This window comes from Pristis pectinata, chromosome 26 (genome assembly GCF_009764475.1).
Source record: "Pristis pectinata isolate sPriPec2 chromosome 26, sPriPec2.1.pri, whole genome shotgun sequence".
Classification (NCBI taxonomy): domain Eukaryota; kingdom Metazoa; phylum Chordata; class Chondrichthyes; order Rhinopristiformes; family Pristidae; genus Pristis; species Pristis pectinata.
This window is the reverse complement of record NC_067430.1, coordinates 32,317,944-32,345,422: the sequence shown is the minus strand read 5'-3', so window position 1 is coordinate 32,345,422 and position 27,479 is coordinate 32,317,944. Positions and strand designations below refer to the sequence as shown.

The window sequence follows — 27,479 nt, the reverse complement described above, 5'->3', positions numbered from 1 at the left end:
CGGTGCGTGGGCACTTTAAAAAGCAAACCGCCATATCCAGCAGGCAGCGTCAGAGCGGGCAGTGGAGTGAGAGGCAGCAGAGTGGTCGGTCTTTGGCTTAAGGGGCTTTGGCGTAAAGGGGCAAGGCAGGTGAGTAGCGGGTAGGTACGTAATGGTAAGGTTTACCTGTTATCTGTCCCAAATTTTTAAGTAGGAAAAACTAGGAGGAAAAAAAAGGAATTAGTTCAGATGGAGGACATAGTGGTGTGCTGCAGCTGCCTGATGTGGGAACTCGTGGACCTTGCTGCGGTCCAAGATGGCCACATCTGCAGTAAGTGCTTGAGGCTGGAGGAACTTTGGCTCAAAATCGATGAGCTGGAGTTACAGCTTCAAACACTGCGCAGCATCAGGGAGGGGGAGAGTTTTGTAGATACTGTACATAAGGAGATGGTCACCCCCCTTAGAGTAGGTAATTCTGGAGTCCAGGAAGTAGATAGAAGGGTGACTGTCAGGGGAGGGAAAAGGAAAAAGAAAATGAACAGGCAGACAGAGCAGAGGACCCCGGAGGCTGTTCCCCTCAGTAACAGGTTTTCCGCTTTGGAGGCTGTTGAGGGAGATGACCTGCCGGGGCTTAGCAGCAGTAGCCAGGTCTGTGGCACTGGGACCGGTCCTGCTGCTCAGAAGGGAAGGGAGGAGAAGAGGAAGGCAGTAGTGATAGGGGAATTCATAATCAGGGAAACAGATAGGAGGTTCTGTGGCAGTGAGCATTAATCCCGGATGGTATGTTGCCTCCCAGGTGCCAGGGTCTGGGATGTCACTGATTGGGTCCACAGGATTCTAGAGCGGGAGGGAGAACAGCCAGAAGTCGTGGTTCAAGTTGGTACCAATGACATAGGTGGGAAGAGGGATGAGGTCCTGAAAAGTGAGCTTAGGGAGCTAGGCAGAAGGCTGAAGAACAGGACCTCAAGGGTGGCAATCTCAGGATTGCTGCCAGTGCCACGTGATAGTGAAGGTAGGAATAGGAGGAGATGGCAGATAAATGCGTGGCTGAGAAGTTGGTGCAGGAGGGAGGGTTTTAGATTTTTGGATCATTGGGATCTCTTCTGGGGAAGGTGGGACCTGTACAGAGAGGACGGGTTACACCCGAACCTGAGGGGGGCCAATATCCTTGCGGCCAGGTTTGCTAGTGTGGTTCAGGAGGGTTTAAACTAGATTGTGAGGGGGAAGGGAACCGGAGGAGTAGGTCAGAGGAAAAAGGGGAAGGGGAAAAGTCAGATCTGACAGGTAGAGAGGCTTTCAGGAAGGAGAAGCAGAGTACAGGCTATAAAAGTAGTAAGGTGGATGGGCTAAAGTGCATTTACTTGAATGCGAGAAGCATCAGGAATGAGGGAGATGAACTGAGAGCTTGGATAAGTACATGGGACTACGGTATTGTGGCTATTACAGAGACATGGCTGACATCAGGGCAGGAATGGATATTGAATATTCCTGGTTTTCAGTGTTTTAAAAGGGATAGGGAAGGGGGGGAGAAGAGGAGGAGGGGTGGCGATACTGGTCAGGGACACTGTTACAGCTGCAGGAAGGGTAGATAATGTAGAAGGATCCAGATTGGGAGGCAGTTTTTGGAGAGATGCAAAAATAACAGGGTTATTATAATGGGAGACTTCCAACTACCCAAATATTAATTGGCACCTACTTAGTGCCAAAGGTTTAGACGGGGCGCAGTTTGTTAAGTGTGTCCAGGACGGATTCCTGACACAGTATGTTGACAGGCTGACTAGAGGGAATGCCACCTTTGATCTAGTTTTAGGTAATGAACCAGGTCAGGTGACAGATCTATTGGTGGGTGAGCATTTGGGGGACAGTGACCATTGCTCCATAACCTTTAGAATTGTCATGGACAAGGATAGGAGCAAAGAGGACGGGAAGATATTTAATTGGGAAAAGGCGAATTATGAGGCTATAAGACAAGAACTTGGGAGTGTAAATTGGGATGACATTTTTGAAGGGAAATGTACTATAGAGATGTGGTCGATGTTCAGGGATCTTTTGCAGAATGTTAGGGATAACTTTGTCCCGGTGAGGCAGAGAAGGAATGGTAGGGTGAAGGAACCGTGGGTGACAAGAGAGGTGGAACAACTAGTTAGGAAGAAGGTGGCAGCATACATAAGGTGTAAGCAGCAAGGATCGGACAGGGCTCGTGAGGAATATAGAGTGGCAAGGAAGGAACTTAAGAAAGGGCTGAGGAGAGCGAGAAGGGGACATGAAAAGGCTTTGGCGAGTAGGGTTAAGGAGAATCCCAAGGCTTTTTTCTCGTACATAAAGAGCAGAAGGATGGCTAGGGTAAAGGTAGGTCCAATTAAAGACAAAGGTGGGAGGACGTGCCTGGAAGCTGTGGAAGTGGGTGAGGTTCTCAATGAATACTTCTCTTCAGTATTCACTAAGGAGTGGGGTCTTGATGATGCTGAGAACAGTGTAGGTGAGGGTAATGTTCTAGAGTATGTAGATATTAAGAGAGAGGATGTGTTGGAGCTGTTAGAAAATATTAGGACAGATAAGTCCCCGGGGCTTGATGGAATATTCCCCAGGCTGCTTCGAGAAAAGAGGGAGGAGATTGCTGAACTGTTGGTTAGGATCTTTGAGTCCTCGTTGTCAATGGGGATGGTACCGGAGGATTGGGAGGTGGCGAATGTTGTCCCCTTATTCAAAAAAGTTAGTAGGGATAGTCCAGGGAATTACAGACCAGTGAGCCTTATGTCTGTGGTGGTAAGCTGTTGGAAAGGATTCTAAGAGATAAGATCTCTGAGCATTTGGAGAAACATGGACTGATTAGGGACAGCCAGCATGGCTTTGTGAAGGGAAGATCTTGCCTCACAAGCCTGATAGGGTTCTTTGAGGAGGTGACCAGACAGATTAATGAGGGTAGTGCAGTGGATGTGGTCTGCATGGATTTTAGTAAGGCGTTTGACAAGGTTCTACATGGTAGGCTTCCTCAGAAGGGCAGAGGCCAAGGGATCCGGGGAAGCTTGGCCATGTGGATTCAAAATTGGCTTGCCTGTAGAAAGCAGAGGGTTGTGGTGGAGGGAGTGCATTCGGATTGGAGGGCTGTGACTAGTGGTGTCCCGCAGGGATAAGTTCTGGGACCTCTACTTTTTGTGATATTTATTAACGACTTACATGAGGGGGTGGAAGGGTGGGTTAGCAAGTTTGCAGATGACACAAAGATTGGTGGTGTTGTGGATAGTGTGGAGGGCTGTCGAAGCTTGCAGAGGGATATTGATAGGATGCAGAGCTGGGCTGACAAGTGGCAGATGGAGTTCAATCTAGAGAAGTGTGAGGTAGTACACTTTGGAAGGACAAACTTCAAGGCGGAGTACAAGGTAAATGGCAGGATTCTTGACAGTGTGGAGGAGCAGAGGGATCTTGGGGTTCATATCCACAGATCACTGAAAGTTGCCTCGCAGGTGGTAGTTAAGAAAGCCTATGGGATGTTAGCTTTCATAAGTCGGTGGATCGAGTTTAAGAGCCGCGAAGTGATCATGCAGCTTTACAAAACTCTGGTTAGGCCACGCTTAGAGTACTGTGTCCAGTTCTGGTCACCTCATTATAGGAAGGATGAGGAGGCGTTGGAAAGGGTGCAGAGGAGATTTACCAGGATGCTGCCTGGATTAGAGAGTATGAATTATGAGGAGAGACTAAAGGAGCTGGAGCTGTTCTCATTGGAGAGGAGGAGGATGAGGGGAGACATGATAGAGGTATACAAGATATTGAGAGGAATAGATAGAGTGGACAGCCAGCGCCTCTTTCCCAGGGTACCAATGCTCAATACAAGAGGACATGGCTTTAAGGTAATGGGTGGGAAGTTCAAGGGAGATGTCAGAGGGAGGTTTTTCACCCAGAGAGTGGTTGGTGCATGGAATGCGCTGCCTGGGGTGGTGGTGGAGGCTGATACATTGGACAAGTTCAAGAGATTGTTAAATAAGCATATGGAGGAATTTAAATTAGAGGGATATGTGGGAGGAAGGGGTTAGATGGTTTTAGGTGTGGTTTGAAGGGCAGCACAACATGGTGGGCTGAAGGGCCTGTATTGTGTCATATTGTTCTATGGTAAAGAAATAAAGTGTCACTGTCACACTTGTGGTGGAGAAGCAGCACTCGCGGTCAGATACTATCTCATTACTTCTCGATTTCAATCCCTGCTACTTTTACAATTTGTCTCTACAGGAAAGTATGGAACAATCAACCATACAGCCTGTTAATTCTGAATCATCGACTTCCCACTTCTCTACATGATAAACACAAAAAAAAAATTGAGTAATTTTGGGTTGGGTTATTCCTTTCCAAACTGAAAGAATTGAAATCAGATTGCAGAACCAAAACTGCTCAGTGGTATCACTGAACAGAAATGAATCCTAATCTTTTCCACAGCTCGTTTTATTGTAAGTTCTTTACTTAAATGAATTTTATTCTAATATTTAATTTCTGACTGGTGGCTGTCAAGCAAAGGACAAAACCCAAGGCTTCCTTCTGCCAATAAAGACATGCTGCTTCTTGTTAATAACACTGAGTTCTTTTCTGCATATATCAAGGCCTTGGAACATTTGTATTTTTGTTAGGAATGTGATAATTTTATCAACACTGATTATTTTAAAACATCAGAAAGTACTTGTAGTCAGAGTCTGGTAGAATTTTGCATCCCCATTGGCGTATTGGAATTATGATCACCTGTTTCCTGATGTTGGTTGTAGAACAATAATAATAATAATATTGTTTGTACTAAAATAGTGAGACAACTTGAAAATACTTTTATGGATTTTACATTTACTTTCAGGAAGATGTAAAGCCCTTTGGTTTATTGCAAAGCCCAACTTTATCCAGGATTAGAGTACTGGGAACGAGACTTTCTGCTCCTTTCCACACTCCTGGGCAGCATCCCAGAAGCTTGTAACATCATGTTGACCCCCATCTGACTGTGAACATTTTATACTCACTGCAGTCAATGGGATAGGGTAAATTGGTGGAGGGATTTGGAATTGAAGAGCTGAGTTAATAAAGATAATGTACTACAGGGCACGGAAGCAAAGTAGATCAACAAGCACAAGGAGACTCATTGAGTAGAATGGTGTGGGACTAGGTATAGATTTTGGACAAGATGAAGCTTGTGAAGGGATACTAAAGGAGTGTACAATTGAATCTAGAGGTGATGCAGGGATTGATGATGATCTCATCTGCAGAAGGGTTACTGATCTCATGGCATGGAGCTTTACACAGAGCAATGTCTGAGAGCAGGGCCTTAATTCTATCTGGTTAATACAGAGCCATCTGCTAACCTGTGTTCTTCCCAGGAACCTATGTTGACACTTCTTCAAGCAGTTCAGCACTAATCAAAGCAGAAATCATAATTCTAAATGATTTCTTAGTTATTTAGTAAATGCATTACCTTTCACTTGCTTTTTTTTAATCAATCCTTGTCAGCCCCGATCCAGGTATTACAGCAGTATTCACTACTTCTCCTCGATAGACGGCCTTTCCTAAATTTTCCCCACCTGATGTACAAGTTACTTGTTAATTAGGAAGTGTGACTTTCCTAACTCAAGAAATTTAGACCTGATCATCCCAAGGTTTACCTGGTATCTGTGGCAATTTTTCAATTCCACTGTCAAACTTTATTTTCATCTTTGTATTTTTTTCTGTGACATATTGTTTCAAATTCATTTTTATTCCAATTTCTACACAACACATGCAGCCAGTTTTTGTAATCCCAGCAAGTGAGAAATGTGTCCATGAAAATGTAACTACATATGTAGCTTGGCCAATTAGCAGGAAACCATGACTGTATCTCCAAAGACCACAGTGTTCAAAAGAACAGAGTGATCCATTGCAACATGCGTGTTGACCTCAGTGGAAACCAGCTCCTTACCCTCACACCCTCCTCCATGAAAAATAGGCTCATCAAAGAAGTGTCTCAATGCTTGAAATGGTATCTCCAAGATGATTTCTTTGTCCACAGAATGAGGGCTTCAGTGTAATATATTTCAATGACTTGAATGAGAATCTAGTTGGTCTGATTAGTAAGATGGCAGATGACGTGAAAATCAGTGGAGTCACAGACAGTGAAGAAGGCTGTCTATTTCCTGTGGGACAAAGATCAGCTGGAAAGTTGGGCAGAGTGTTGGCCGGTGGAATTTTATCTGGACAAGTATGAGCTTTGGGAAGTCATATACTGGAAGGACGTATAGAGTGCAGGGACCTCTGGAGCATTGATGTACAGGAAGACATTGGGGTGCAAGTCCATACCTCCCTGAAAATGGCAACACAGGTGAATAGGGCAGTGAAGAAGGCATTTGGTGTGCTTGCCTTCATAGGCTGAGGCACTGAGTGTAAGAGTGGGGACCTCATGCTGCAGCTGTACAATACCTTGGTTAGAGTATTGTGTACAGTTCTGGTTGCCACACTACAGGAAGGATACAGAAGAGATTCACCAGGATGTTGCCTGGAATGGAGGGCTGCAGTTAAAAGTAGAGATCGGATAGGCCGGGTTTATTCTCACTGCAACATGGGAGACTGAGGGATATCCTTACAGATAGGCATCACAGTCAGCATGGATAGGATGAAAGGACCCATTTCTGTGCTGTGATGCTATTGTACAGCCAGCCTTCACTGTGCATTCCCAATTGTTTTTAAATTGAATGACGCTGGGCCACTTCAAAGAGCAGTTCAGAGTCAACCACACGGTAATTACATTTAGGCTGGAGTGGGTAAGGACAGCACATCTCCTACCCTGAAGGACATAAGTGAACCATTTGTTTTTTTTAATGACAATCCAGTAGCTTTTTGATTACCATTATTAATACCAGCTTTTTTTTAAATCTGGGGATAATTTAGTTAGCTGAATTTAGATTCCCATTTACTGTGGTAGGATTTGAACTCATGTCTGCAGTTCAGTTACATATGCTACTACATTTCCAGAGTGACAGTTACTAATGTGCTTTTGTGGACACACACCCTTTTGCGGTGCATTTGCATCAAGGCAACCAATTCTTCAACATCCCAGACAGGGTGTTACACACATTTCTCTACTGCTTTGTGCTATACCTGCTGCAATACACTGCAGGTAGTTGCAAACTCAAGACTCACCACTGTTCTGAAAAGCCAGGTAAAGTACTGGGATTAGCACAATATCATTCTCTAACCTGTGAAGTTAAAATACTTCCTTGGATTGAGGTTTGCCTTGCGTCTGGTAAAGGGGACTCATCTGGCCAACTGTGGGAAGTCCAGGAAGTCATTCTCTTCTAGATAAGGCCCACTTGACGTAGTTTCTTTGATGTTTGCTCCTACCCCTATTAGCTGATGTTCCTTAGCCTCCCACTGATTGCCCCTGCAACTGATTCCTCCACTAACTCCTGATGACTTCTCTTTAGAATCCTCCACCAATTGTCCATACCCCACAATCCTGTTTTAGCTGGTATAGGCATGATTGGCCAAATGCCCCCCTCTGTGCAACACGCAAAACGTTGGAGGAACTCAGCAGGTCAGGCAGCATCTATGGAGGGAATGGACAGTTAACGTTTCTGGTGGAGGCCCTTCATCAGGACATAGTTTTCCATTATTCTATTTTCTATGTTTATGCAGATGCTTAGGGACTTGCAGAATATGTACTGCAATTTCAGATTTTGGAAGATGCAGATTTAAGAAAAATAGCACCTGGATTTCTAAAAAATTGTTGATTGTTTTCTGAAGCTTTTTTTGGAAATGCAATATTCATCTATTTTGAAGTAACTGCACTTTGAGCTTCACTCTCCATATTCTCTGAAATTCGTGGAGTGCAGTTTTTGTTTACAGACACACTGTAGCCTATAGCACAGGAGTCTGGAGTTGCCAAAGAAATTTAATTCACAACCATAGTGAAGCCACACTAACCTAAGCACTGAGCACCATGGCTGCAGTCTGCACCATTTGCAATGGTATCCATGTCCTCCAGTTTTATTCACCTCTGATAAGGGAAAAAGTTTTCCACAGTCAACTCTATCCATATCCCTCATCATTTTATATACCTCAAATCACGTAATTTTAGATACCTCAATATTTTATAAAGTTGGAGGATAACCTCCCTGCTATTGTATTGAGTCCCCCAACTAATGAAGGCTGGTATTCCATATGCCTTCTTAACCACATTCTCTATCTGCACCACCACTTTCAAGGATCTTGGACTTGCACATCAAGGTCCCTCTGTCCTTCAATTCACCCTATAGCTCAACTATTCAAGGTGTATGCCAGAGCCTCATTAGTTCTCCCAAAATGCATCACCTCACATTTATCAGGATTAAACTCCATCTGCCATTTCCCAGTCCACTTCACGAACACATTGATATCACTCTGCAACCTAAGACTACCCTCCACATTACCAACAACCCCACCAATCTTCGTGTCATCTGCGAACTTATTAAGCCTGCCTCCTACATCCACATCCTAATCATTTATCTATATTACAAACAGCAAGAGTCCCTGCGCAACACCACTAGTCACAGGCATGTAATTACAAAAACAACCCTCTACCATCACACCGTGTCTGCTACTGCCAAGCCAATTTTGGATCCAACTTATCTGCAAAGGCCTTCTCAATGTCATGCTGTTCGTGAATACCGACTGTAACCTAGTAACAAAAAGTTCAACAATGTCCTAAATTTAACTTTTCAGAACAAGGGACGTAAATTCCAACACAAAGAGAACTGCAAGTCAGCAAAGTCACTGACCTAGAGCTCTGAAATGAAAATGAGGAAGACGAAATTTGTTACTGAAAGCTGTTACTCTCGTTCTGAGTGAAGCACCGACAATCCTTATCCAGTATTCAGCGAGGTGGAGAGCAATTTAATTTTACAAATTGCATTTTAGTGTTAGAGCTTGAGCTGGCACCTGGGTTCCTGGCACACGTGCGAGAATGATGGGATCCCCAGAGGTGAGTTACTTGGTGTGGTAAGCGTTGACAGTTTATTTCAATACCTTCCTGCCTGTAATTTTTGAATCAGTCTAAGTGTCATCATTAAAAATAAATATTTTATTAAGGAATTGTGATTATATTTTGAATGTCTTCCAAGGCAAGTCTCTCATGGCTCAGTGTTAAGGACATCCCATATAGTGAAACTCGACAGAGATCAGGTTACAATCCCTGAGCACTCTGACCGAGCAGAACTCAGTAGGAGTGCTGATCAAGGTGCTGCAATAGAAATGTGAGTGTGTAGTCTCTGGTGAGGACAGAATTGGCTTTAGTTAGAGTCCTATTGTCATGTATTCTGCTTCCATTTGTATCCAAAAGCTTCTGAACGTTTCCAATTTCAGTTCACTCTGTCTATTTAGATATATTAGACATAACTCTGATATGTCCAGGATTTGTCATTTCATCTACGTAGACAGATATACTCCAATTTATTTAATATTTCTGCCATTTCCTGATTATACATAAAACAAGTATACTCAATGCACTGCTAAAATGACTTAAGGGGACTTAAATAATTAAAGATTTAATTGTTCAACTTGCTTCTATCCAAAATCATTAACTATATTTTACATGACTACGGCTTTTGCACAAAAATTGCCAATTCTGGAGACAGTGATCATGTCAATAAAGTGAAAACTGCTCTGAATACAAGGGACAAGAGGCAAAAGGTATGTGTACAGTACATATGGTGTTGGAAGGGAATTTTCCATGCGATTGGGGTGTTATCAGGCCTTTCTTATTTTGAAATGTAATTATTTGGAAGGAGAAGCCAGACCTTCTTATAAGGACTAAATCTGAAAGCACAGTTAAAATAATTCTCTTCCAGGTGAAAAATATATTTGGGCAATCACCAGTCTTATTTCTGGGGCTCAGATCTGGATGGATTAAGTTTATTTGCTTGTGACAAGGGCAGAGAGTTGGTAAAAGGATTAGAGAGGGAAGGAAGGAAGTATTTTTCACCCAGAACATAGAATATAGAACTCACTGCCTTAAAAGTCAGTAGAGCAGAAAACTTTTTGATATTTAAACAGTACTTGGATATGTACTTGAAGAGCCATGATCTGCAGGGCTACAGACCAAGTGCTGGAAGATGGGATTAGACTGGGGAGATATGACCAACAAAGACACAATGGACTAAAAGGCTTCCTTCTGAGTTGTAAGTTTTCTATGATTCTAACTGAACTTGAATATTACTCAGCCCAAAATCTTTGGCATTCTGTGCAGTATACTTCACAATTCTTCCAGCTAGGAGAGGAACCTAGCATGCTTGTTCAATATATTTACCTAGCACAAAATTAAGAAAAGCTGTAAATGGTACTTAGGTGGACAGAGTAATGCGCAACATCCCTTGTACATTAATGACGTGATTTGTGAGAATGATGGGGGCCAAGAAATAAAACAACTGACACTTCTTCAGCACATCTCATAACTAGAGAAGGTCCCAAAACTCTTCTATGGCCAAAGAGATTCTTTTAACTCTGCAGTAAAGTTGGAGATACTAAAATGCTCTGACAAACCAAGAGCAATTTAACGTCAATCTGATTACGAAGTGAGATGGTGTATATTCTTTCCTTAATGGATTTGTTCCTCATGGTATCATTGTCATTTCTGTCTCAGTGATTCCACAGAAATCAAAAACTTCATGGGTGAATTGTTAAGGAAAACAATTTTTTGTTTTTTTCTCAAATGTCATCTAGGTAGAAATGTCAACAGTTCTGAAATCATTGAAGATTTACTACTGATGCTAAATTGTCCTAGCATGCACAATCCTTCATCTCCACTTTCATTCCAATAACAAATGTTGGCAGCTCATGGTCTTTATCACTTACCTTAAAGCCATCTGCTCTGCCTTTTCCCTTCCCATAACTCACTGATCCAACGTTCCTCACAGCCCTGCCCTGAACTTGCTTCTTTCTCTAATTTCTCTGTGGATTCAGATTGTGCGTGAAGGGCAACTCCTGGTCCTTCAACCCTGTGTCCAATAAGCTGTTGATCACTCAGTTACTCTTGCTGGCTCCTCGATAACGATGGTAGAGGAGCTGAAAATTCCTTTAACTAAATATAAAGTCTTTTTTTTTCAGTCACTCACGAACTCCATTCCTTAAGACTATCCTCTCCCTTTTGTAAGTGTCTGAATCTGAATCAGGTTGCTCACATACCAATCTGATTCTGAGATGCATTTGATACCACTACTCATGCCCTCACTAAAAATGATTTTTTTAAGCTCGATAATCATAGAATCATAGAACGGTACAGCACAGTACAGGTCCTTAGGTCCACAATGTTGTGCCGATCTTTAAACCTCGCAAAACTATCTAAGCTCTACCTCCCCCATATCCCTCTATTTTAAATTCCTCCATATGTTTATCTAGCAATCTCTCGAATTTGACCAATGTACCTGCCTCTACCACCACCCCAGGCAGCACATTCCATGCCCCAACCACTCTCTGGGTGAAAAACCTTCCTCTGATATCTCCCTTGAACTTCCCACCCATTACTTTAAAGCCATGCCCTCTTGTATTGAGCATTGGTGCCCTGGGAAAGAGGCACTGGCTGTCTACTCTATCTACTCCTCTTAATATTTTGTATATCTCTATCATATCTCCCCTCATCCTCCTCCTCTCCAAAGAGTAAAGCCCTAGCTCCCTCAGTCTCTTCTCATAATCCATACTCTCCAAACCAGGCAGTATCCTGGTAAATCTCCTCTGCACCCTTTCCAATGCTTCCACATCCTTCTAATAATGAGGCGACCAAAACTGGACACAGTACTCTAAGTGTGGTCTAACCAGAGTTTTGTAGAGCTGTATCATTACCTCGCGGCTCCTAAACTCAATCCCATGACTTACGAATGCTAACATCCCATACGCTTTCTTAACTACCCTATCCACCTGTGAGGCAACTTTCAGGGATCTGTGTAAATGAACCCCCAGATCCCTCTGCTCCTCCATACTACCCAGAATCCTGCCATTAACTTTGTACTCCACCTTGGAGTTTGTCCTTCCAAAGTGTACCACCTCACACTTCTCAGGACTGAACTCCATCTGCCACTTCTCAGCTCAGCTCTGCATCCTATCAATTTCCCTCTGCAATCTTTGACAGTCCTCCACACTATCCACAACACCAGCAACCTTTGTGTCATCTGCAAACTTGCCAACCCACCCTTCTACCCCCTCATCCAAGTCATTAATAAAAATCATGAAAAGCAGAGGTCCCAGAATCAATCCTTGTGGGACACCGTTAGTCACAGCCCTCCAATCTGAATGCACTCCCTCCACCACAACCCTCTGCTTTCTACAGGCAAGTCAATTCTGAATCCCTGGATCCCATGCCCTCTGACCTGAAGAAGCCTACCATGTGGAACCTTGTCAAATGCCTTACTAAAATCCATGTAGACCACATCTACTGGCACTACCCTCATCAATCTTCCTGGTCACCTCCTCAAAGAACCCTATCAGGCTTGTGAGACATGATCTGCCCTTCACAAAGCCATGCTGGCTGTCCCTAATCAGACCATGATTCTCTAAATGCCCATAGATCCTATCTCTAAGAATCCTTTCCAACAGCTTGCCCACCACAGATGTAAGGTTCACCGGTCTGTAATTCCCTGGGCTACCCCTACTACCTTTTTTGAATAAGGGGACAACATTTGCCACCTTCCAATCCTCCGGTACCATTCCCGTGGACAACGAGGACTCAAAGATCCTAGCCAACGGTTCAGCAATCTCCTCCTTCATCTCGCGGAGCAGCCTGGGGAATATTCTGTCAGGGTCTGGGGACTTATCTGTCCTAATATTTTCTAACAGCTCCAACACATCCTCTCTCTTGATATCAACAGGCTCTAGAACATTAACCTTACCAACACTATCCTCAGCGTCATCAAGGCCCCTCTCCTTGGTGAATACTGAAGAGAAGTATTCATTGAGAACCTCACCCACTTCCACAGCTTCCAGGCACATCTTCCCTTCTTTGTCTCTAATCGGTCCTACTTTTACTCTCATCATCCTTCTGCTCTTCACATGTGAAAAATGCCTTGGAATTTTCCTTAACCCTACTCACCTTTTCATCTCCCCTTCTTGCTCTCCTCAGCCCTTTCTTAAGTTCCTTCCTTGCTACCCAATATTCCCCCTGAGCCCTTTCTGATCCTTGCTGCCTACACCTTATGTATGCTGCCTTCTTCCTCCTAACTAGATGTCCCACCTCCCTTGTCACCCATGCTTCCTTCACCCTGCCATTCTTTCTCTGCCTCACTGGTACAAATTTATCCCTAACATCCTGCAAGGGATCCCTGAACAACGACCACACCTTCATAGTACATTTCCCTTCAAAAATGTCATCCCAATTTAGACTCACAAGTTCTCGCCTTATAGCCTCATAATTTGCCCTTCCCCAGTTAAATATCTTCCCGTCCTCTTTGCTCCTATCCTTGTCCATGACAACGCTGAAGGTTATGGAGCGGTGGTCACTGTCCCCCAAATGTTCACCCACTGAGAGATCTGTCACCTGACCCAGTTCATTACCTAATATTAGATCTAATATGGCATTCCCTCTAGTCGGCCTGTCAACATACTGTGACAGGAATCCGTCCTGGACACACTTAACAAACTCTGCCCCGTCTAAACCTTTGGCACTAAGCAGGTGCCAATCAATATTTGGGAAGTTGAAGTCTCCCATGATAACAACCCTGTTATTCTTGCACCTTTCCAAAATCTGCCTCCCAATCTGCTCCTCAGTATCCTTGCTGCTACCAGGGGGCCTATAGAATACTCCCAGTAGAGTAACTGCTCCTTTCTTGTTCCTAACTTCCACCCATACTGACTCGAGAGGATCCTTCTACATCATCCACCCTTTCTGCAGCTGTAACAGTGTCCCTGACCAGTAACGCCACCCCTCCTCCTCTTCTCCCCCCCTCCCTATCCCTTTTAAGACAGTGAAATCCAGGAATATTCAGCATCCATTCCCGCCCTGGTGACAGCCAAGTCTCTGCAAGAGCCACAATATCATAGTTCCATGTATTTATCCAACCTATCAATTCATCACCCTTATTCCTGATACTTCTTGCATTTAAGTAAATGCACTTTAGCCCATCTACCTTTCTACTTGTATACCCTATACTCTGCTTCTCCTTCCTCAAAGCCTCTCTATGTTAGATCTGACCTTACTCCATGCACTTCTTCCACTGAGCTATTCCTCCGGTTCCCATCCCCTAGGCAAACTAGTCTAAACCCTCCCAAACCACACTAGCAAACCTGCCTGCAAGGATATTGGTCCCCCTCGAGTGCAAGTGTAACCCATCCACTCTGTACAGGTCCCACCTTCCCCAGAAAAGATCCCAATGATCCAAAAATCTAAAACCTTGCCCCCTGCACCAACTCCTCAGCCACACATTCAACTGCCATCTCCTCCTATTCTTAACTTCACTATCACATGGCACTGGCAGCGGTCCTGAGATTACTACCCTTGAGGTCCTGTCCTTCAGCCTTCCACTTAGCTCCCTGAACTCCCTTTTCAGGACCTCATCTCCCTTCCTCCCTATGTCATTGGTACCAACATGTACCACAACTTCTGGCTGCTTACCCTCCCGCTCAAGAATGCTGTGGACCCGATCAGAGACATCCTGGACCCTGGGAGCAGCTGGATACAACCAGCTCACACCATCCAAACTCACCCACTGGCTGATCACCACTGTGCTTACTGATTGTTGCTCTCTTTGATCTTATCCTGCCCTATCTGTAACATTCCAAGATCTCTGCACTCCACCAGTTCTGAACTCCCACTCCATCATTGGCTGTTGTCTTCAGATGCCTGAGACCCGAGCACTGCGATCCCTTTCCTAAAACTCTCTATGTAATTTTTCCTTTAAGACTAGCCTTAAAATCTGTCTCTTTGACCAGATTTTTGGTCACCTATCCCAAAATCTCCTCTCAAGGTTTGGCATCAGTTTTTGTTTGATAGCCCTCCTGTGAAGAAGCAACCTTGGGTGTTTTGCTGGATTATCGTCATTGAATAATGGAAGGTGCTGTTACTATATAGAATTTCCCTCTTTGTGTTTATAGGAATACCTCAATTCATTTTCCCACTGTAACATAGGGCAGCGAGAGTGTTTTTGTTAAAATGTTCTTGCTTCCATTTAGATTTGTTGCATTCTTTTATTGATTTTTAACTTGCAACTGGTGAGAAGCTGTGGCCCAGGAGAATATAATTTTCAAGACCTGTGCTGCTCCATGTGCCCGCCAGGTAAGTGACAACCTTTGCAAATGAATGTTGCACTCAAATGTCTTCAGGGCTTCAGGAGTTTGAAAAGAGGTTAACATTGTGGTTTTGCTAATATAATTAAATGATATATTTTCCCTGTCAAGATTTAGAATATTTAAGTAAAATTAGTGATTTTGCACAGATTAGCATTTCAATCTATGTACTTTCAAAGCAATAACATCTAATAATGCAAAAGTCCTAATTTAAAGAATCACAGAATAACTGCAGCTCCAAACTGGACAAGTAGCTCAGCAGCTCTGCTTTAGGGCAAATACAAAATACTGGTTTCTGGAAGTTTGAAATAAAAAGAGAAAATGCTGTAAATACTTAGATGGTCAGGCAGCATATTTAGATAGAGATATAGAATTAACTTTTGCATTACCTGTTTATCTCTCCACAGATGCTGTCTGACCTGCTGAACATTTACAGGTAATGCACTAGTATTTTGTTTTCTTTTTATTACAGGTACACGTGTTTCAAAACACTGCACGTCAACATCAGCTACTATATGTATTCCCTGTGCTCGTGGAGCTTACATGGACCACCAAAATGGTTTAGAAAAATGCCTGAAGTGCAAGTATTGTGATCCAGGTAAACAGTTATTCACTATTCCTTTATCATGTTTTAATAATCCAAATACATTCCCCTAAAGGTTCTGTCCAACTGTCTAAAGGAATAAAGTGAACAAAATGGATTATTCTCCGAATCTCGTTGAAGTGTTTATTGATCAACTACTTTGCATGTTTTAGAAAATTTCAACGATCATATGATTGAATATTTATAAACTGTATTGCAATGGGCAGGCTATATGTAGAAGGTTTAGCCAGGTGTGTGATACATACAGAAATCAACAGCTATCGTTAAATTTAGTTGTTTTCTCTACAACAGTATGAAATTAGCCTATAGCATTGTACAGCACAGAACGGGCCCTTCAGCCCACCACATCTCTACCGACCCTTCTGCCCATCTACACTAATCCCATTTTCCTGCTTAGAACCACATCCTTCTATACCTTGCCTATGCAAGTGCCTGTCTGAATGCCTCTTCAATATAATGACTGTATCAGATTCCACTACCTCCTCTGCCAGTCCGTTCACATATCAACCACTTTCTGTGTAAGAAACTTTCCCTGCAGATCCCCTTTACAACTCCTGCCTCTCACCTTAAAGTCCCCTTGTTTTTGATACCCCTACATTGGGAAAATAATTCCTACTATCTACCCTTGCTATTCATTTTCGGTAGTGTCATGACAACAATCTTTCCCTCAATATCAGCAAAACAAAGAGCTGGGGACGGTGCACATGCACCTGTCTACATCATTGGTGCTGACAGTTGAGAGCTGCAAGTTCCTAGGAGTGAACACCACCAATAGCCTGTCCTGGTACAACCACATAGACCTCACAGCGAAGAAACCTCACCAGTGCCTCTACTTCCTCAGGAAGCTAAAAAAAAATTTGGCATGTCCCCCTTGACACTCACCAACTTTTATTGATGCACCATAGAAAGCATCCTATCTGGATGCATCACAGCTTGGTAAGGCAACTGCTCTGCCCAGGACCACAAGAAACTGCAGAGAGTTGTGGACATAGCTCAGCACTTCACAAACCAGCCTCTCCTCCAAGGACTCTGTCTATACTTCTCAGTGCCTCAGTAAACCAGCCAGTTTAATCAAAGACCCCACCCACCCTGAACATTCTCTCTTCTCCCCTCTCCCATCAGACAGAAGCCTGAAAACACATACCACCATGCTCAAGAACAGCTGCTATCCCACTGTTATAAGACTATTGAACGGTTCCCTCGTATGATAAGATGGACTCTTGACTTCACAGTGTACCTCGTTATGACCATGCACCTTATTGTCTGCCTGCACTGCACTTTCTCTGTAACTGTGACACTTTATTCTGCATTCTGTATTGCTTTATCCTGTACTACCTCAATGCACTGTGTAATGAATTAATCTGTACGAATGGTATGCAAGACAAGTTTTTCATTGTACCTCGGTACAAAATTGACAATAATAAACCAATTCCAATAGTGAAAATGTGATGTGGAACCAGTAATTAGTCATGATTTGGTGAATTAATTAAGCAGGTTGAGGAGGAAGAGCCTCTCATAACAAAGAAATCATTAACCCAGCAACAAAAGAAATCACATCACATGTTTTTCTAACTACAAATTCTAAGAACTAAAGCAGCAACTTTTGTTGTTTCATGCTTTGTTTGCAACCTACAATCTTCAATACGATGACTGATGTGGGCTGACAGAGAAATTAATTTGAATCTGACTATGTTTTAATTCCAGAGCTGGGACTTGATACTGTGCAAGAATGCAGTGAAATCCAGGATGCAGTGTGTGACTGCAAAGAAGGGTATTTCTGCTTGGCAAAAACAAAAGATAGATGCCATATGTGTACAAAATATATCACACCTTTTTTCAATGAAAGTAGAAATGACAAAGGTAAGTACTAAATTGGTGATTGTTTCACTGTGATTCTCCACAGTGACTGAGTATGCATGTGTGGTGAAAGTTGAGTTAGTGGAAATTGATTCTGGACCATTGTGGTGTCCATAACAGAAATGTACTGGGGAAAATCTAAGTCCACCCCAAAATCTGGGTCAATTCAAAAAACAATTTTAAATTCCTGGTGCCCACGGGCCTCCATATGCTAGTCACTTTGTTCAGTTAAATTTTAGGGCACTTATTTTGCTAGCAGCAACCCTCACTCGGGTGACATAAAGGAGCAAGCCAGACAGGACACAATTCCAACTATTATGCCTCATCCAATGATCAAGGTGCTTTTTTAGCCAGCAAGTGCAGGGTCATTTACAGGACCCATTCAGTCAAGTAAGATGGTTCTCTAAATCTCCAAGAGCAATGAAGCTTCAAATGTTGGGAATGGTAACAGGGTGGTTCAATTACTGGGCCTGAGGTCAGGACCACTGATTCCAAAAGAGTTAAATCCATATCATGCCATCCAGAGAATTTAAATTCATTTCATTAAATAGATATTAATTGTAAATATAGTGCAAGTAATGGCTCCAGACCCAGGGCGATGTGGATGAGCACTAACTGCCCTCTGAAATCCAGCCAATCAGTCAGAACCAATTAGGAATAGGCATGATGCCCACATCCATTGGATCACTGGTGTACGTCACTCTTTCAGTGGGTTTCAGAATCTTAAAAAGCAGCTTGCTTATCCTGCCATCCAATAATAAGTCAAGTTTACAGTTGCAGTTGTCCAGCTTTGAAAAGCTGGCGATGAGCTACCTTCTCTAGCCTCTGCAGTCTTTATGGTGAGGCTAGCAGAGTGCTGCTGGCTAAGGAGTTTCAGGACTTAGACCCAGCAACAATAAAGCAATGGCTAAACATTACCACATCAGGATACAGGGGAATGTAAAGGTGGTGGTATTCCCATACACCTGCTATCCTTGTCCTCTTTTTGGTAGAGGTTGTGGATTTGGGAGGTTCTATTAGAATAGCCTGAAAAACTAATTGCTATGTATGTTGTAGACGGTACATACTCCACCTACACTGATGCAGTGCTGGAAGATGTGATTAGGCTGCTAGATAGAACATCAACCAAGCAGATTGCTTTGTCAAAGAATGTTGAGGTTGCTGAGTGTTGGGAGTTCATCAGATACCTGCCTTGTGCGTTATATATGATGGGAAATTTTTGGGTGTTAGGAGGTGTCATTCACTGCAAGATACCTAGCCTCTGACCTGTCCTTATGGCTGCACTATCTAAGTGGCTGGTCCAGTTAAGTTTCTGGTTAAAGGTGACTCAGTGATAGTAATTGCATTGAATGTCAAGTATAGGTTCTTTCTTGTTGGACATGGTCATTGTCTGGCCTTGTGTGGTATTAATCTTGCTATTTATCAACCTGAGTATTATCCATGTCCTGCTGTGTGTGGCACGGGCATATCATTTCCTGACAAGTTGTAAATGGAATTGAAGATTGTGCTATCATTAGAAAACAACCCCACTTCTGAAATTGTAACAAAAGGAAGGTCATTGATGAAGCAGTTGAAGATGGCTGGGTCAAGGACACTGCCCCAAAGAAACCCTGCAGTGATGTCCTATCACAAGGATGATTGATTTCCAACAACAACATCTTCTATTTGATAGATATAACTCTAATAATAGAATATTTCCCCACTGATGAGTGCTGCTTGATAGCACTGTCAACAGTACCTTCTATCACTTTGTTGATTGAGTGAAGACTGAATGGGTGGTAATTAGCTGGATTAGATTTGCCCTGCTTTTTGTATACAGGATATACCTGAGAAAGTTTCCACTTTGTTGGGCAATTTCCAGCATTGTAACTGTACTGATTCAGCGTACCAGGAGACATGGCCAATTTTGGAGCCCGTGTCTTTAATACTATAGTCAGAATTTTTCGAGTCCCATAGCCTCTTCTTTATCCTGTGCTCTCAGCTTGTTGAGTGAATTGAATGGCTGAAATCTAGCTTTTGTGAAGATGGGGACCTGAGGAGGAAGCTGATATGATAGGTTACCCACTCGGCAATTCTAGCTGAAGATGGCTGTAAATGCTTCAGCTTTGTCCCTGTCACTCCAGTCCTATGTTCCACCGTCTTTTAGGATGGGAATGTTCTTGGAGCCCATTTAATTGTCCATAAGGACTGCAGAGCTTTGATCTGACTGGTTATTTATGGGTTCACAGCTATTGCATGCTGCTTTCAACTTTAGCAATACAGGAAGTCCCCGACTTACAAACGCCCGTACTTACAAACCCACCACGAAGGTCGGTTCGTAAGCGGGACCGGCCCCCGATCCTACCTCAGCGGCGGTACACCTTCTTTGGCCCAACCCCGGGCCAAGTGCGCATATGCGGCCGGGGAACCCCCAGGCCAAATGCATATGTGCGGCTGGGGCCATGCGCGGCCGCGATCCCCAGGCCAAGTGCGCATGCGCGGACACTGTTCCAAGTTACATACAAAATCGGGTTACAAACAGTCTCAAAAACGGAACCCAGGGACTTCCTGTACATGTAGTCCTGTTGAGAAGTTTTACCAGTTGGCACTTCATTTTTAGGTATGCCAGTGCTTCTCCTTCTACACTCTTCATTGAACCAGGGTTGATCCATTTGACTTGATCTTAATTGAACAGTGAGGGATATAACAGAATATTAGGTTATTGATTATTGAGAAATACAATTCCGTTACTGCCTATGAGGAGCCATGCCATTTCATAGATGTTCACGTTTGAACTGCCAGATATGTCGTTTACTGTGGCACCTAATGATTCTACAGTTATCATGTTAAAGGTAAAGATAGAAGGCAATGAATGAAAGGCCTTCCTTATTCTTCACAAAGCAGACCTCTGTGCAAGGCACAGCTAAACTATAGCAGGCAATGCAAATAGTGGGCTCCCTATATACTTGGCATTGACCATGGGAAATTTCCTCTCTTGGTCCCAAGTGAATTGCATATTCAGGATTGACACCCCTGTGATTCACGAAGAGCTCAGTGTTCTTAAGAGGGTCCCAGCACAGTGAGAGCACAGTCTGTCACTCCCTGAACTTATGAGAGATCTACCATTTTTGCAAATGTATGTGCCACTCTGTCCGATAGCTTCAGCTCAGGAAAAATGAAACAAATTCCCTATTCCTTAAACTTTACTAATGTTCCAGAATGATCCAGAGGTTAGGAAGTACAAGCCTTAACCTCTCAAGCAGAGCAGTTGCGGAATGAATGTGTGAGTTGAGTTCTGTGAGAAAGTCTTAGATCGCTGTCACCACAGACTTAGAAAACCTAATCTGCTGAGTTCATTTTCTTTGAACAGCAGAAACAGAAGCATAGCTCCCTGCATTTTCTTGGGTCTTTGGGTCCTTCTTCCCCTCCTCCCTGGTCAATCAGCCCAGCCTCCAATGCTTGCCCTGTGCCTACAATTCCTGTTGTACAGAAAGTAACAACTAAGAAATGACAATGCACATCATCCAATGCTCAAGTGCAGCCACCTGCCATATCTCCAAATAATGTTCACAATACTCACATTTCCAGCACATTCAGAGTGCTGCTAGCCCTTTATATACACTGAATAGAGGCATTATGAAAGCCTGGTTTCCTGTAAAAGCCCACAATGTTTGAAAAGCAGAGAAATGACCTTAATTTCACCTGCAAATGATCCAAAGGAGCTTTGCAGATGAATGAGAACTCTCAAGTATGTGGCAAAATGCATAACATCTTATATGCACTATTATGCCGGTGAATTTTGTGAATACACAAATCACATAGAATGACTGTTTCCACATTTAATATGTGGAAGTTACATAGATAAATTGCATTGATAAATGCAGAGCCAAGCAAATTAATTTTTTGGCCTAGATTTTGGTGTTCCTGCATCTCTGAAACAGCATATCTCAAACTTACTGGGCCACTTAAAGGATTACTACTCTGCATTTGAAATATACAAGGTTAATAAGAGGAGGAGAAAAGGGGCCCCAAAGACCCAAGAAAATGCAGGGAGCTATGCTTCCTTCATCATCCTTTCCAGGAAAACAGAGTTAACACCAACTCACATTCATTTTTGATTGAAGGGTACAAAATCTAATCCAATGACAGTCACAATAAAAAGCAACAATGCTGATGTTAGGGTAACCTATAGAACAAGAGGATATGGAAATCATGTAAGATAAATCAAACGTATCCAATTTAAAAAAGTTGGACTCCAGACACGATAAGTGTTAGGTACTCTTTACAAGAAGTCTGATTTTATATGTTCAGTCGATGGGTGTACAGTATGAGCTTTATTGAACATGTTTTCTAAATTTGGTGTTTCTAATGAGTGTGGTGCATTCAGTGTTTCCAGAATAATAAATTTGTTTCAGAGATTAGGAAAATGTTCAGTGATGTCCTAATTTGTGCCAAAATTAATTATTGGTCAGCTAAATGAATGTGTCACAACAATAGCTAATGAGCTGGTGTACTGCTCATTGCCTGGAGAAAAGTGCACAGATTGTTTACTTGAAGATGTCGGTTGGTGGAGGGTGATTAGGCCACCATTCTTGCCAGCCATGAACTACAAAAGTCTATCACATTAGCTTGTCCATTTCAAAGTATACTTAGAGACAGATATTGGTCCTACAAAATATTGTTTTAATTAATTAAAATAAGAATAAAGGCAGCATATGACGTCAACTCAAATCCCTGGCCAAAATGGAGACAATTGGGTAATTAACTTCCCATCAAACTATCTGTAGATCACAATGTTGTAAGTGAATTTGTATAATTCAATGTGTGCAGATTTTATTATGCAACCATCCTGACTCATTGCTATTTTCTGCTGTACTGGGTTTACAGTAGTTCCATTTAATGGTTGCAGTGTTCATATTCACTATGTAAAATAATTTAATAGCATGACAATATTGTCTGCACAATGTTTCCAATAATTCCAGAGCTTTCATTGATGCTTGCAGAAAAACATTTATACAGTGGCTTTTTGTAATTTCTGACATCCCAAAATGCTTTACAGCCAATGAAGTGCAGTTGAAAGGTAATTTACTGTGCCAAGCTGTGTACAGGAAATTCTCAGAAACAGCTAAATGATAATGATCTGATGTTGCTTGAGAAATATATATTGCCCTTGTTTTTCCTAAAATATTAGAATGTGTTTGCTTATATTTTTGTGATAGGACTCAGTTTAACATCTTATTACCACACCATAACTGTTGGTAACAAGATCTTCATTTTAGTACACATTACTATGTTCACAGTTTTTTTTAAACAAACACAGGTGCTCCCAAGCAACATGAAGTGAAACCAACACCACAGTCTGTAATTACCCAAGCCAATGTTTAAACTTATGGATCAGGAAGACACACAGAATCCATTGCAACCTGGGAACAAACGCTAAGGAGGAAATTGTTTCCTAAACCAGAAGCATCGGACAAACTCTGGAAGTGGGAGTCAGCTCCTGAAACAACCACAGGGAAGTCCAAGGTTGCCCGTGGACAGGACCCTGTATCAATAAGAAAGACACTAATGACAATGATGCAAACGTTTGATCAAACCTTTCCTAAAGAATCTTTAAGGCTTCAGGAGACAGGAAATAAAGCTATTACAGAATTACAAAATAGTAATGCAGACCAACTTGGCAAGTCTGCAGAATGTTATGCAGATTGGGCTAGCAGATATGCAAAATACTATTCAATCAGGCATGGCTGGCCTGCAGGTTGCTGTACAAACTGGCATGGCAGACATTAAGAGTGCACTACAGATTGGAATGGCTGGCATTCAGAAGCTTTAATTTCTGGAATGGCTGATATCAAAGGCATTAAAATTGGTCTCACACAGACCGATAATACTCTGAAACAAATGCAGGCAAACTCACAATCTAATTTATTACTGATGACCAAACAGATTGGCTCACTAGTCAATATATTGACCAAGTTTGCTTCCTCAAACCAAACCATTTCCTTCATCCAGTTTAAGGATATTACTTGTGATCTTTCCAACAAAGAGTCAATACAGCCGCAAGTAACAACAAAGCAACCATAAGTTACCTTTATAGTCTATAAGACTGACTTTGGGTAAATTTCCAGCTCCACATAATATAGTGTACGTGAGCAGCTGATATCATGACAGCTGCTCAGCCTGGAAGGCAAAGCACTCATCCAACAAATCTCAAAATGAAAAAAAATACTTTTATTTTTCTGGTTGGACCTTTCTCTTTTTCTTCCTATGAAATATATATGCACCTCATCTTGTCTTTTGTTTTAAATAACGCCAAGCTCCAGAACTTCCTTTTTCAAAATTTACTTTCAGTTGTATACTAAAAATACCTAACGATGTAGTACCATGTGTATAAACCTTCCTCACAACACTTGAAGACATAATTTTGATAATTTAAGAAAGAGCTGATAATCTATCTTTATTTTCCAAATCTATATTCCCATCCTTCATTTCGATTTACATTATGAAATACTTAACTACAAGATCTACTTGCATGTTTAGTGTAAGAAGAGTTGCAAGTTCCCAGTTTGCAGCATAATTTATCTTTAATAAACATGGAAAGCACAAGCGGTTCAAAGTCAAATTTATTTCTCATGTGCATAAGTACATGTATGCACCACGTACAATGAAAAACTTACTTGCTGTTATCAGGTAAGTAAGGAGATAGAACATTGAACCTAGAAACAGTACAGCACAGGAACAGGCCCATCAACCTACAATCTCTGCCAACCATGAGGCGAATCCAAACTAATCCCAGCTCGCCTGAACATGGTCTATATCCTTCTATTTCCTGCCTGTCCAAATGCCTCTTACTGATCTGTTGCTATCGTATCTGCTTCCATCCCTTCCCCTGGTAGTGCATTCCAGGCACCTACCATTTCCTCTGTAAAAAAAAACTTGCCTTGGCGGCACGATAGCGTAGTGGTTAGCGCAATGCTATTACAGCGCCAGCAATTGGGGTTCGATTCCCGTCGCTGTCTGTCAGGAGTTTGTACATTCTCCCATGTCTGTGTGGGTTTCCTCTGGGTGCTCCGGTTTCTTCCCACTTTGCAAAGACATACGGGTAGGTTAATTTGGGTTTAAAATGGATGGCGCGGACTCGTTGGGCCGGAAGGGCCTGTTACCACGCTGTAAATAAAATTTTTTTAAAAATTAAATCTCCTTTAAACTTTCCCCTCTCACCTTAAACCTGGGATAGGGATTAGGTAAGGATATCCCTTTTCTGGTAAGGCCTTCTCACAAGATCACTAATTACCAAGGACACCATGTCCAGTTTGCTTCAAAACCACTCATTATGTGGATACAGTCGCCTTCTGAGTCAACCCTCTGGAAAACTAACAGAATAACTATTTGTCATCTATATCGATGATTTGGATGAGAATGTACATGGCATTATTAGTAAGTTTGCAGGTCGTGTTGTTGACAGTGTCATCAGGATTCACAGAAGGATCTTGATCAGCTGGGTAAGTGGGCCGAGGAACGCCAAACAGATAAGTGCGAGGTGTTGCATTTTGGGAATACAAATGAGGGTAGGACTTTTCACAGTAAAAGACAGGGCGCCTGGGGAGTGTTGTATAACAGAGGGACCTTGGAGTACAAGTACATGGTTCCATGAAAGTGGTATTGCAGGTAGACAAGGTGGTGAAGAAAGCTTTTGGCACACTGGCCTTCACCAGTCAGGGCATTAAGTGTAGAAGTTGGGATGTTATGTTGCAGTTGTACAAGACATTGGTGAGGCCGCATTTGGAATACTGTGTTTAGTTTTGGTCACCCTACTAAAGGAAAGATGTCACTAAGCTGGAAAGAGCGCAGTGGAGATTTATGAGGGTGTTGCCAGAACTTGGGGAACTGAGTTATGGAGAGAGGTTGAGCAGGTTGGATCTTTTTTCATTGGAGAGTAAGAGAATGAGTGGTGTATAAAATCACGAGGGCATAGGTAGGGGAATGCACAGTCTTTTTCCCAGGGTTGAAGAATCAAGAACTAGAGGGCATAGGCTTAAGGTGGGAGGGGAGAGACTGAATAGGAACTTGAGGGGCAACTTTTTCACCCTGAGGGTGGTCAGTACATGGAATGAGCAACCAGAGTAAGTGGTTCAGGCAGGTACATGAACAACATTCAAAGGCATTTGGACAGGTATATGGATAGGAAAGGTTTAGCCAAAGGGATATGAGCCAAACACAAGCAAATAAGACAAGCTTAGAAGGGAATCTTGGTCGGCTATGGACCAGTTGGGCTGAAGGCCTGCTTCCTTGTTGTATGACTATGAGAATAGGGAAGGGGTGAGTTCCCAGTGTTAGAGACCAAACTTAAAGGAATCTGTCCTTTGTTTATGTATCCCTGTCATTGGACAACCAAGATGGAGGATTTAATTTATCTAATCTTAATGTAAAGGAAGACTAGACCCTAAACTAAAACTATTTAAACAGAAAGAAAGAGAAAGAGACAGAGAGAGATAGATGCAAGCTTTTAAGTGACAAGTCTCTTGTCTATAATAATGTATATGATCTGTGCTAACGTGCTGTGCTGATTGGCTAAGGTGATTTTGCTATATTGTAGACATGCCTCCAATTCAATAAAATTTAAAACCAGAATGATATTGTTAGCTAAATTATGATTAAAATAAATCTTAAAATGGCCTAGCCCAAGAATGTACTTTGTTACATTGAATCATGTTTAGCATTATGTAATAAAAACTTGCTTACACTGTATACAAGCAAGAAAGAAGAATATTGTCTAATAGTATGTGCTCAGCAATAAACCAGATTATTCCATCAGGTGTCTTGTGCACTCCATTCAAACCTGGAGAAAGTGTCAAATGAAAAGCAAAAGCTAAATGTTCAGCATGTCTGCCTATTATTACATTTTTTATTGTAATCATGGATTAAAGCCAAGTACCTTCTGCACTGTACACACAGAAGTAGTGGTGAAGGATTCCAGAAGCCAGCTGAGCCCCGTCACTTGTCCCTTCTCCACTTGTTCTCTCCACCCCTCCGTCCCCAAAGGCATTGGTATATTTTTTGTCAAAGGACTCTAGGTCAAATAGTTTCGTGAGCAGAATGACACTCCTTCACCTTCACTTCCCCGAGGAAAACATTGAACGGAAGTAATGCCACTGGGAAAGAGATCAATGACACTCGGATTCAGGGGAGAGGAAAAACAAAAGGCATATGGCTGAAGAAGTTGCAGAGATCAATCAGAAAGAGAATGAACAGAGGAGGGGTATGAGGGCAAATTTATGTTGGCAGACAATACGTGCATGAAATTAATACAAAAAGGGAGACCCTAACTTGCATTGATATCGAGAGAGCTAAGTATCGAAAGGAAATTTGTTGGTGTTGTGAGCAGATTGGATGAAGTAACTGTCTTAAAAATACTTTCTTCACAGGTAAGAATGGAATTTGTTCCCCATACATATCTGCCCTGAGACATTGTCCTGGGCCTTATCCAACCTATGTGTAGTGAATGTTTCCACAGTACAGTTACTTTGAGAAGGGAAGAATCAATGCTATTACAGTGAGAACATAGTGGTTTGACACAACTGCTTAGCCATTTCAGATGCCAGATAAAAGTTAACCATGTTTGGTGTGAGATTGCAATCACATATAGCCCAGACCTTGTAAAGATGGCAGGTATCCAAAGGACAATTAGATTTTTTAACACATCTTCCACAACACTGTTTGCACCCAAACACAAGGACAGGGATCCCTTGACCTCAGCAGAGGGTAGGTAGGGAAAGAATAGGTCCCCTCAGGGATCAACAGGGAAATCCATGTGTGAAGC

At 42.4% G+C, this 27,479-nt stretch overlaps 1 protein-coding gene across 1 annotated transcript; it reads left to right on the top strand.

Annotated features, from left to right (window-relative positions):
• LOC127583274 (tumor necrosis factor receptor superfamily member 14-like) lies at positions 1-26,472 on the top strand. Its single transcript, XM_052039059.1, has 6 exons — positions 1-129; positions 8,677-8,935; positions 15,106-15,208; positions 15,692-15,817; positions 17,528-17,683; positions 22,980-26,472. Exons 2-6 carry the CDS (start codon positions 8,918-8,920, stop codon positions 23,042-23,044), a joined length of 468 nt encoding a protein of 155 aa, XP_051895019.1. The 5' UTR covers positions 1-129; positions 8,677-8,917; the 3' UTR covers positions 23,045-26,472.
• Positions 26,473-27,479: the final 1,007 nt, after the last annotated feature.